This window comes from Zingiber officinale, chromosome 6B (assembly GCF_018446385.1).
Source record: "Zingiber officinale cultivar Zhangliang chromosome 6B, Zo_v1.1, whole genome shotgun sequence".
Classification (NCBI taxonomy): Eukaryota; Viridiplantae; Streptophyta; class Magnoliopsida; order Zingiberales; family Zingiberaceae; genus Zingiber; species Zingiber officinale.
In genome coordinates this window covers 129,507,316-129,520,132 of record NC_055996.1, presented here as the reverse complement: position 1 = coordinate 129,520,132, position 12,817 = coordinate 129,507,316, and the positions used below count along the sequence as shown (strand labels likewise).

The 12,817-nt window shown below is 35.0% G+C and overlaps 2 protein-coding genes across 2 annotated transcripts; both read left to right on the top strand.

Annotated features, from left to right (window-relative positions):
• Positions 1–3,446: 3,446 nt before the first annotated feature.
• On the top strand, positions 3,447–6,430 carry LOC121989502 (heavy metal-associated isoprenylated plant protein 39-like). Its single transcript, XM_042543589.1, has 4 exons — positions 3,447–3,625; positions 5,586–5,909; positions 5,997–6,072; positions 6,170–6,430. Exons 2-4 carry the CDS (start codon positions 5,895–5,897, stop codon positions 6,346–6,348), a joined length of 270 nt encoding a protein of 89 aa, XP_042399523.1. The 5' UTR covers positions 3,447–3,625; positions 5,586–5,894; the 3' UTR covers positions 6,349–6,430.
• Positions 6,431–8,351: 1,921 nt separating this feature from the next.
• On the top strand, positions 8,352–11,676 carry LOC121991526 (zinc finger MYM-type protein 1-like). The gene is made up of 3 exons (XM_042545519.1): positions 8,352–8,361; positions 9,052–9,155; positions 9,472–11,676. The coding sequence occupies exons 1-3, from the start codon at positions 8,352–8,354 to the stop codon at positions 11,674–11,676; spliced, it is 2,319 nt and encodes a 772-aa protein (XP_042401453.1).
• Positions 11,677–12,817: the final 1,141 nt, after the last annotated feature.

The window sequence follows — 12,817 nt, the reverse complement described above, 5'->3', positions numbered from 1 at the left end:
TTTCTAGATAAAACCTTTTAAAGAAATTAAATATTTAACTTTCTCTCTTAAAGTCTAAAAAAAATTAACTTAAGCATGTTTTTGGAACTTAATATAGGTTCCTTCCTACTGTTTAATTAAATATTCTCAAGAAATATATTTTCTAGATAATTTTCTAATTTTCCCTTTGTAATATCTAAATTATCAATTTAATCCTTTATAGTTCCTGAAAGTTGAAGCAGATAAATTTAAACATACGGAATTTTTTAAGTTTTCTATTTGATCCTTTAAATTTACATTCTCAATTTTTAAATTTTCATTTTTAGTTTTAATCTTGTCAAGATCTTCTAATTAACAAGATATAGCTAAGGTTGATTTTAACTCTTTATTTTCTTTTTCTAATTTACAACAATTTTTCGATAAGTGTTTTATAAACTGAAATGACTTGTCAGGAGGAAGAGACTGTACCTGACTTACCTTGTCGATCTTGCAATTTGAAGCTCCCCTTGAAGTGCTATTTTCTTCTAATGTCGCACCTCCTTCATTGATGCTCTCGATGCTCATTTCGGACGAGCTTGCATCGTCTTCGTCTTCTTGGTGACTTTCCACTAGCGTAAGTCTGGTGATTGCTTCGATCTCTGATTCGAACGATGTTTTGTCCCATGTCACCTTTAGAGTTTTATACTTGTTCTAGGCTGCCTTCTTGTTCTTTTCCTTGTCCTTGTTCTTCAATTTTGGACAGTTATCTTTCACGTGCCCTTCTTCATTGTAGTGGTAGTACTTTACATTTTTTTTCATTTTTTTACCCTGCACTTGATTAAATCTTTTAGATTTAAATAATTTTTTAAATCTACTTACCATGAATGTGATTTCATCATCCTCAAGAGAAGATTCAGAATCTCATTCATCCATCTTTGCCAATATTTTACTTTGGCTCCTTCTTTAAATCTGCACATCTCGTTTCATGGACTTCAAAAGTTGAAAACATTTCTTCTAAAGTACTGGATTCTAGATCCTTAGATATATAATAAACATCTACTAATGGCGTCCATTCAATAGTTCTAGGAAATGCATTAAGCGCATACCTTAGCGAATCTTGGTTGCTTACCTTTTCTTCGAGATTCGTGAGTCCGATGATGAGTTCCTTGATTCTTAAGTGGAGGTATGCGACGGCTTCACCTTCTTCTAACCGGAGGTTGCTGATCTGGTTCTGGAGCAGGTATCGTCTTGCTAGTTTTGCCTCTGAGGTCCCTTCGTGTAGTTCTAGGAATTTCTCCCAAAGCTCTTTGGCTGACTCATAGGTTCTGATACGGTTGACTTCTTAAGGTGGTAAAACGCTAAGCAGATAAAACTCTGATTTGTCGTTTGCCACGAAATTGGCTTACTCCTTCGTCCACTGATATTCTTCTTTGTCTTTCGCTCGACTTCATGTGCTTCTAAGTTCCTGCACAATTAGACACATGGGTTAAAGACTAACAGGACCTAACCTGACTTGATTGATCACATCAAAATTATCTTGAGGGGGACTAATATCAACAAATCCTAGTAAGTCATATTCGAATAGAAGAGACGTGAACTGCAAGCGTTAGATAGAGTAATTGGAGGTGGTGGGTTTCAACGGTACCTAAGCATTGACGTTGAGAATTAATCACAAGGGCAGAAGCTGAACGAGGAGCATTTGTGAGAAATAGCCGGCAAGGGACGTCGTCGGTGGCATCTATTGTAGAATGTGGTTGGTGGGTATTGTGGAGAAAGAAAAAAAGTTGTTGTAAAGGTTAGCACTACCATATTTACGATAGAAGATCACACATTTTATTAATGATAATATATGATATATAAATACCATTACAAATATAAAATAGAAAAATACATAAAATACTAAGAAATAAATAATCAAAAGCTGAAACCAAGAATTTTATGTTTTTTCTTGCTTGTATTTTTTTGTTTATGGTCTAAAATTAAAAGTTGACATTTATGTCCTTAATAAATTTATCATTTTATATAATTATCACCATTTTTTTTACCATAATAAATTTATTAATTTATAAAATTGCTATCACACTTTTGCGATATTTATTTTTTAAATAATATTTTATATTTTTATATAATTTGTATTTCTAGAATTTTTTATACATATTTTTATGTATTTATATAAATTTTTTTATTATTTTTAAATTTTTATAAATTAAAACAATAATTTTGGTACAATATTTAAAATATATTAATAATTCTATTATATTTAGATAATTAAAAAAATATTAATTTATATAGTTTAAAAATAGTATTATCATTTAACTAAAAATTAAATTTGAAGCAATTATTCATCAAACACTTCAATTTTTATTTTATATTAGCTTTTGACTTTTATTTCCAAACCCTTTATACTTTTACCTCTCACTAACTTTAAATAAACAAAAGTTCTCCCCAAATACTTCCTAATAGTTGTAGCAAACTAGTTATGTGGGCTTCTATACCAAATGGATAATTAAACGGCTGTTACAAAAGAGTATCTTAACTTTTGTTTTAATCACCTTGCTTTGTTCTTTTTATGAAATTTTAATCCCTTTGCGACTTTGACAAATGGAAAACACATTGCTTATCGGTCACTCTAAGTTGCTATTGTTTACCTTTATAGAGAACCTTAATAATTTTATTGTTTGACTATTCGATTTGTTTATAATACTATTTATTGTCCTCATTACCGTGCCACGATAGAATATCTCAAGTAATCATATTTCATATATATATAATTTAATTATTTTGTTTAATCAATTTTAAATTTTACAAAATTATTCATTGTATTTTATATTATTTTTATCGCTTAAATATTATAATAATATGGCATGATAAGAACTGCAGCCGTTATAAATAAGCGCGCAACTCCAGCCACATATTATCCTCCTTTTCCGATTCATGATAATATTTTTTAATATATTTTTTTAAAAAAAAAACACGAAATATGTTTCTTTTATAACTCAGGTGTCCGGCATCGCCCGACTAGTCCGGAGGTGGGTGATCCTCTTCCCTTATTCGCCCACCCGTTCCAGTGCCGAAGCTTGCGAGGGCAAACTTGATAAATATTAAAGTGTGATATGATTTTGATATTTTTTAAAACCTGTGTGTCTTTTCGTAAAATACCCTATGTCTCATCAATCCGATACACCTGCATCCTTTTCCAAAGTCATCGCAGGACGATGGCAGGCGCTGCAAGTAACAAAGTTGTCGTTTAATTATTCTGACAGATTCAGAATCTCGCAGAACACCCATTTCCACTGGCCGACAAGGTTTTACAGAAAATAAAAAATAAAAACGCGTTCGATTGAGAAGAAGATGACACTTTTCAAAACCACAAATTTAGAATTATAAAAATCACGAATCCGGAAGACACGGTCTGAGAATCCATGCAGTTCCGAGCCTTTATAAATAGCCTTCACATCTGCTTGTAGCTTGCACAAGCTGCCGCCTGCTTCTGCAGCCACTTTCTACATGGAGGGTGAAGCCTCAGAGCCCAAGCCCCGGCAGGCAGCACGGCCGCTTCCACCGACGCAGCGATGCCGCTCGCCGCCGCCGCAGCGAGGGTCAGTCTTGAAGAGCATCTTGAGTTCGTTGATTCAGTTCTTTCGAAAAAACTGAATGAAGGAAAAAGGTGATCTGATGATTGCGTATGTAGTTCGATCGAATAATTTGCTTAATTTAAGTATGTGTCTATTCTCTACGAAACTTCCTATGCTTATGCTAATGGATGCTCCAAAATAATGGTTTTTATATGCATAAAAAGCTTTTGTGTTAATATTTTTTTCAACAATCTTTCAAATTTATATATAAAATTCTTATTTAGTTTTCTCTAAGATGAACACTATTGATAGGAATGAATCATCAATCACTTGCCAAAAAGTAACATAAAAATTTTCAAGTAATTGACTAATAAGTTTTAAAAAAAAAAGAAGAACTTTTGACGGTCAAATTTATGTACATGATTTTCAACGTGTGTGTCAGAGAAAAGTCAAAAGAATATTTAATAAACAAATAGAAATTAAGATGACATTAATTGTTTAAAATGGTGGTGATAATATAAATATGTGAAGAATAAATAAGACACGGCTTGTCAGAGAAATGGATCGAACATTGTTTACTCTTTTTCTACTATATTTTCACATTCAAAAGTAAAAGCACTTGATGGTCAAATCAAAACCATAAAAGAATAAATACTTCTTTTATTTTAGTGCAACTCTAAATGTGTACTAATTATAAACAAGTCATTGCTGACGAATTAGTTTAAATTTTCCTTAACTAGCTATCAGTACTAATATAATATATTCAACTCATCATATTTCTAGTCTAGCAAACAAAAAAAAAAGGCAGAAAAAAAAACTTGTGTTGGAGAAACAATGGCCACTGCGCGTGGATCCTACCATGATATTAATTATTAATTAATCCACCAATGGATAAATATTCGATAAGAAACTCTTTAATCAGCATCTGATACTCAAACATGTTTCATATCAAGTGCTAATCTTTCTACTAATGCGTTTTTCCCTTAATTTATTTTAGGTTTTGCTAATTAACAAAATCCTTATAAAAAAGTCGTAGTGTTTTTTTAGCGAGACAGGAAAACATGCTTGATAAAATGATATATACACTTTGTCTTCTTCCATCAGAAGAATTAAGATATCTCGCCTGATCATGGACGTGTCTGACATAGATGCGTTGACGTTGGCGAGGGTTCGTCATCAGAAACCGCGTCATAAATTCTCGATTTAATTATAGTTCTTTTTTATTCTCGCGTCACGCGGAAAACTTCTTTGTATGATTCAACGCACTTGTTCAATTCGATCGAGCTCTAACTTAGTCCAGTGCAAAGAAACAGGCTTTAATTCTCAACTGGTATCATTACATGCATTTATTATCGATTATTAATGTAATCACGTACTCAGATATTAGCAGAGCTGCGGCCTCAGGAGCAACCAGGGCCGGCCCATGGTATCCTTAGCCTTTGCTGGCTGCAAGGGGTGGGCCGCCGCCTCCACCTCCGCCGGGAGGCGAGTGGCAGGCGGAGAACTTGCTCAGTAGGGACTTGAGGATTTTCTTCAGGATCTGCCCTCTCTTGGGGATATAGCGCGGGCGAGGAAGAGGAGGGGGAGCTTGGAGCCCGGTGGCCATTGTACTCGTCAGAGAGGTTGGTTGGTGGTTTGCTATATAGGGGCGGGGAAGGAAGTTGCTGGGAAATTTGAGAGAAATTTTACGATGGGAATTTGAGAAGTAGTTAATAAATAAATAGAGCTTAATATTTTTGTTATATTATTGATGACGTGGCATTTTTTTGGGGCATCAATCAAGGGCCCCGTAAGTTCACACAGTAAGATCACGTCAAATGTCTTAGTGGGGCCGCTCCTGATTTCGTAGAGCCGTGTTTGGTTAGACATGTATAGGATTTTGGGAAGTTTTAGATTGGTTAAGATTATTTTGACAATGGTAAAATAATTAAATTAAAATAAAATAGAATAATTAAAATGATTATTTAAGATTATCTTAATGTTTTTAATGAGTTTAATTTAAATTTAGTTTGAGTTTAGATGTTATTGAGCCATTGAACTTTTAAACGGCAGTGGCAAATCGAACCCAAAAAAAAAAATCAACAGCCATAATTGATGGGCTCTCACCGCGGGACCCATAAATAGACGGCCGGCGATTGAGATTCGCCATTAGATTCGTCCAACGCTCAGCTCAGCCTCCTCTCACCTTCCTAGCTGCCAAGAAGTCAACCAAAGCCGCCTCCACTGGACACGGACGATGAGTTTGACTTATTGTTCACCTCCTCGCCGTTATAAAAGCTGCAAGTTAGCGTTGAGCATATCTCGATTGCTTCATCTCATTCTCTGAAGTCTCAAGTCAACTCTGCTTGGTTCAAAGTTCAAATGGCAGATATGAAGGTAATCAATCAAGCTCTGATTTTAGCTTTATGTTGTTCTGTTCAGTTGATTAAGCTGCTCTTGTGTTTCGTTCTCGACATCTTGCAGAAATTAGTGCTGAAGTTGGACCTCCAGGGCGAGAAGGACAAGAAGAAGGCCATGAAAGTAGTTTCCGGCCTTCATGGTAAAGTTCGACCTCTCAAACCAGACTATTAGATTCGTTGACGATCTAGTAAGCAGAGACATATTAATTAAACACGATATATACTTTCAAACCACAGGCATAGATTCGATTTCCATAGACATGAAAGACAAGAAGTTGACCATAACGGGAGCGGTGGATCCAGTCGCGGCGGTGGCCAAGTTGAGGAAATCCTGGCACACTGAGTTGCTCTCGGTTGGGCCGGCAAAGGAGGAGAAGAAAGAAGAAGCGAAGAACAAGGAAGGGGACAAGTTATAAAAAAATTAAGTTGAGAAATCTCAACATAAAACTTATGTATTCTATTCAATTCTTAAGAAATTATAAATTGGATAGACAGAAATTACGAAAGCGTACCAGAATCTATAGTATGCAGTTGATTTTGGACAAGATCTTCAATTTTCAGATCTTCCTTAGTATCCAGAGAGTTTTGTTAATGAGGAAACAAAATAAAAACATCATCTGCAAACTGGGACCATAACCCCTCATATATAGAGAAACATAAATTTGTCTATTTCTAATTTGGCCCCTCAACAAATTAAAAATTACACATGGTATCCACATTAATTTATTCATAACAATTAAACCTTTAAGTTATATTTCTTAATCATAAAATTGATCACATAATTTTTATGACTTATTTAATTGATGACATTAGACATTTATAATTATAATTATGGTTCCAAAACTCTAACAACAAGGACAAGGAGAAAGGCAAAGACAAAGAAAAGGAGAAGGAGAAGAGCAAAGACGACGAGATAGCCACGGTGGTGAAGGCCTACCAGTCTTACACCGCCTACTACTATGCTCAGAGTGAAGAGGAGAACCCTAATGCATGTGTAGTTATGTGATTAAACATTCTTTTGATATCATTATTAGATATTTTGAGTTTTTTTTGTGGAGGATTTGGGAAGAATCTATGTGAAAATCTATCTATCAAGGATTTTCCATGTTTGGAGTTGGGAGTTTACCTGTAAAGGAAAACATGAAGATTTGATGTTATTGTAGTTAATAAACTGATGGTCAATAAAAGAGTAGGTTAACACTCTTGTTAACATCAACTCGCTTTGTTTCTTTTTATAAAATTTTAATCCCTATGCGAGTTCCTTTTTCCTTAGGAATTCTTGGTGCTGCATCAGAAGAGGAAGCACGGAAGAAACAAATGGAAACAGTTTGAAAGTGATTGGAAATCCATTGCTCATGGTGATCTGGGCCGTGCCTATTAGGAGGAAACAAATCACCCAACTCAGGCCCATTTTTTGGAGGCCTATAATTTTGGGAAAAAAAATTCTATTGTATAATAGTATACCCAAATATAATTCCTCACACTCTAATCTTTTTGGCAAATCGATCGAACAACCTTTTTTCTCTTCTTTCGCCTTTTTAATCCTAAAAAGTGATGAAAGATTTGCTAGTTGAATCACCTTTTGGCAGTTGGAAAGTTCGATTCCTTCTTCCTCTTGTTTTATTTTTTTTAATTATTAGTTTAGAATATTTTTCTTTCAAAGTAGGAATAAATTCTTTAACTAATAGATGAAATGAGATTTATGTATGTTCTTTCAAATCTTTAATTGTAGGGAAAAATACATATGATTCCATTAAATATTTTTAAACCTGAATCCAACTGAAGATAGAGTGAACTTTTAATTTGAACTTTTATTATTTTCACTACTTTATGATTATATTAGGGATTGCATTAATCTACTATAAGAAATCTTCATTAAGGTGATGTATAAATTCATATGCTTACTAAATGTATGCGTCACAAAATTGAACATAAGCAAAAGTACATTTGATATTCCTTTGAATTGTTTATTGAATTCTTAGGTTAAATATGTCCAGGTCTTAAAAAGAAAAAGGAAACTAGAGATTGAAGAAATAATTCAAAGTCAAATTGGAGATTTTAATAAGTATTTTGTTTCAAACTAAAAAATAATTGCAAGGTCGGAAATGTAATTGATAATTTAATTAGTGGAGAACAAGATAATGAATTGAATGAGAATGAGATTTATATTGAAGAAGTCTTTGGATCTATCAATGTGGATGAATTAAATGATAAAGAAAAAGATAATGAGTATGCACGACATGAGATCTTGGATCAAAAGGCTGGCTTGTTGATCCGGAAAAGTGGTACAACATTGATAAAAAAAAATTGGAAAAAAATTAGAAGAAAGAAGTTCAATGAGAGATGTCTATAATATGTTTCCTAAAAAAAAAAAAAAATCTGTTACTTTAGCGGTCCCCCTAGTGCCGGTTCCACGGATATGGAGGAAGGTAAATACAGGTGCACAGATCATAGGCTCATGGTGGGATAAACCCCAAGTCGTCAGTTCCTGAAAATCGATCCTTGACCATTATACCCAGGGACGGAGCCACCCTTGGGCTAGGGTGGGCTCCAGCCCCACCCAATTAAAACAAAAAAAAAAAAATTTAGCACTATGCTAGTATGCTTTCATCAAATTAAACCTATTTTTTTTACCTTCATCTCACGCCGCCGCCGCTGTCGCAACACCAACGTCTGCTTCATCTCACGATACCGCCTCCACAACGACTCCTTCATCTCACGATACCGCCTCCACAACGACGCTGTTATAGACCCATAACGACTGCTTCATCTCACGTCGCTGCCTCCACAACGACGTTGCCACAGCCACAGGCCCACAACTACAACACACACAACTCTCTACTTGCCGCGTGACAACCTACGCCAGCACCGACGCCGCTTTCCTTGTCCCATCTCGTACGCGTCCTCCCTTCTCCCTAAACGCGCAAAATATCTGGGAAAGGAATTTGCTCAGAATTTGCTTATATTGCGTTTTGCAAATTGGTTGTTTTGGGCTCTTTGGGATCGTGATATACATATTGTATTGAGGGGAGATTTTAAAACTGAGGTACAAGAAAGATACTTTGATGAATATGAAATTATTCGAGAATCGATATATCATTTAAAATCATTTGTTGCAGGAATTTTGTTTGGTTGCTATAGAGTAACATATTTCAAGTCTGAACATGTTTGGGATGAGAAAGTGAAGCCCCAATCTTACTGCCGAGAACTACAGCCAAATCAGGTAATTGAATTTATTTTAATTAATTAATTAATTAGTTAATTAATTAAAGATAATTTAATTAGATAATTAAATATTAATCAGTTTAATTGATTTATAAGTAATACTTAGTTTAATCGGTTAGATAAAATGATTCGATGACATATAGATTAGATCATTAAGTTGGTTACTTTTATTTATATACTTGGTTATTTTAGTTATTAATGTTTCGATATTAGCAACATATGACTTCGTATTACGTTGTATCTGATTTGTTATTAAGGGATATTTTCTTATTATTGGATAATGATAATTTCTATATTTATTCACTTTAATACAGAAAACTCAAGGAATGAAGAAAAGAAAAACTATTAATTCTTTTTTTAAAGCAAAAGAGGAGACATTGACAAGTCAAGGGAATTCTTCATCCAATATTGATATATCAAATTCAAGCAATCAACAATCTAACAAATCTCCTATAACAGATATTGATATCAGTTCTCTTGAACCTGATCCAGGATTACGTACTCCGATATGGAAATATCCTGTTAATCAAAGGGATGAAATTAGACGAGCTTATATTAAGATGGGGCCATATCAGCCTATTAAGAATGAGTATCCACCGACCAAATTCGGAAGTCAAAATCGACGATTTCAAAGTCATTGGTTTAAAAAATTTACTTGGTTAGAGTATTCTCCTTCAAAAGATGTTGCATTTTGTTTTCCATGCTTCTTGTTTGATCATAAGCATCCTCGTAATCCTGCATTTACGACGGATGGATTCAAATATTGGAAGCGAGTTAATGATGGTGACAGATGTGCATTTTTTATGCATATAGGATGCAATACTTCACCACATAATAATGCTATGGAACATCTTGATAATTTGATGAATATACCTCGTCATATTGATAAAATGATGAATGCACAATCTTCAGAAGAAAAGCAGAAGAACAGATTGCGGCTTACAGCAACTATTGAAAGCATTCGATGGCTTATTTTACAAACATGCGCATTTAGAGGGCATGATGAATCTCCATCTTCTAATAATCGTGGAAATTTTATCGAGATGATAAAATTTATGGGAAAAATAAATGAGAATATTGGGGACATCGTCTTAGAGAAAGCTCCAAAAAATGCAAAGTATACTTCACCAGATATTCAGAAAGATATTTTGAATATTTTTGCCAATCAAGTGAGAACTAAGATTCGTAAAGAAATCGGGGATGCAAAATTTTGTATTTTAGTTGATGAAGCAAGAGATACATCTAACAAAGAGCATATGGCTATTGTATTAAGATTTGTGGATATTGATGGTTTTTTACGAGAGCGGTTCTTTGCTATTGTACATGTGACTGATACAACTGCTGCAACACTTAAGAAAAAAATATCTGATACTCTTGGCTGTTATGACTTGCATATCCACAACATGTGGGGACAAGGATATGATGGTGCTAGCAATATGCGTGGCTCTTGGAATGGATTACAAGCTCTATTCTTGAAAGATTGTTCATGTGCATATTATGTACATTGTTTCGCTCATCGACTTCAACTAGCATTAACTGCAGCTGCTGAAAAAGAGGTATCCATTTGGTTATTCTTTTCAAAATTGAATTCCATTTGTAATCTCTTTAATGCGTCTCCTAAACGTCATGCTGAGTTACTTTCTGCTCAAAAAGCTGAAGTTGCGCATATGGTAGCTATTGGTGAACGTGATACTGGTAGAGGATGTAATCAAATTGGAAATTTACTACGGCCTGGAAAGACTCGCTGGAGTTCTAATTTTGACTCAATTTGTAACATGATTGATATGTATAGTTCTGTGATTACCGTATTAGAAAACATGGTGTATGATGGGTCCTCTAACTCCATCCGTGGTGAAGCTAGTGGTTTGCTGATAGCGATGAAGTCTTTTGATTTCATATTCATATTACATTTGATGCAAAAGATAATGGGGTTAACAAATCTGCTTTGTCGAGCATTGCAAGAGAAATCTTTAGATATTTTAAATGCAATGGACTATGTTTCAACTACTAAAACTTTGCTTCAGACTTTGAGAGAAGAAGGATTTGCTATTCTACTTACTTATGTGAAAGAAGTTTGTGCCAAGTATGACATTGAGATACCTCAAATGGAAGCTCGTTATAAATCTGCTACAGGTCGTTCTTGTCAACAAAATGATTCAATCACAGTTGAGCATCACTATCGATTTGATGTATTTACTACTGCAATAGATTTTCAAGTTGAAGAGCTTAATAGTAAATTCAAGGATGAGGCAGTGGAACTTCTTAAGCTTAGTTGTGCTTTGGAACCTAAAGAAAACTTTAAGCTTTTTAATGTTGATCACATCTATCGACTTGCTGAGAATTTCTATCCTCTTGATTTTGATACACAAGATTTACATCACTTGAGAATGCAATTGGAGCACTATAAGATTGATATTGTTGGCCATGAAAGATTTCAGAATTTATCAACTATTTCTGAATTATGTCGAAGATTAATTGAAACAAACAAATTAGGAAGTTACAATTTGATTGACAGGTAATTTTTTCTCATTTATTAGTTTATATATATTATAATTATATCATTTACTTATATATTGATTATAATATATTATTGTCACGCCCCAGAGGAGTCCCTGTCCGAGAAAATTTCGGCAGCATCTCCCCTGTACGGCGGACAATCAAAAATTTTCTACAAGCACTAAATACTCAGCCACAGGCGGCTGGAATCATAATAATAATAAAAATCAATCACCACGCAGTTTATATATATATTCAGCCTCTGGCTGACACAACCACGCAGTAATAATACTCTGACTCAAAAATCACCCTACTCAACTACACTCGTAAAGTTCAAAACCGACGAACTCACCTCTTCTGCCATCCAGGCAGGTATGTAGTAGAAATAAAACCAAATCCAAACCCATCAATATAATAAAATCTATATCATGTCCATAAGCAAATAATCCAGAACATAACGAGTTCAAACAGTCTAGAACAGAAAGAAACCAAAGAAAACCAAACATATCCTGGAGGTCTGCAGGACCAGCACTATGTGCAGTGAGGACTAGCGACTGGAACTCCCTCCTGACAAGAACTCCCTCCTGACAGCATCAACCTGAAAATATCAACAATGGAGGCGGGGTGAGTCCAACACTCAGCAGGTACAATTGATATGCAAAGTAAAGACACCTAACAGTCTCCTGATAAGAAAGATAAGAATGCATCTGAAATAAACAGGAGAATACTGTACTAACCAGGTCCTGAGTATAAGGTCAAACAGTCCGAGTGGTATAGGAATCCTGTATGCATGTCAAACATAGGTATCCAAACAATATGCAGCATATAAATGCAGCAACCACAAACACAAGCAATAAATGCATCATGCATATGATGCCAATGATGCGTCCTGGTCACCCCTGACGCCAGTCGATCATCTCATACAAAAGTGAGGCCGAGTGGGTAGGGCTGTGACAACCGTGCACTCTGTCGTCACTACTCCTGATGAGTGACCGAGTGGACGGGATGCTGTCGGAGTACACCTATCCTCCTACCCCAAATCATAGATGGGGGAGCGCAATGCTCTCAACTCCCGGTACACGATGACGGGGAGGAATCCCTGCCGGATAACACGTTGTGTCACACTACCCATGAGCGGACCAACGGTGCCTAACAGAGTCCCTG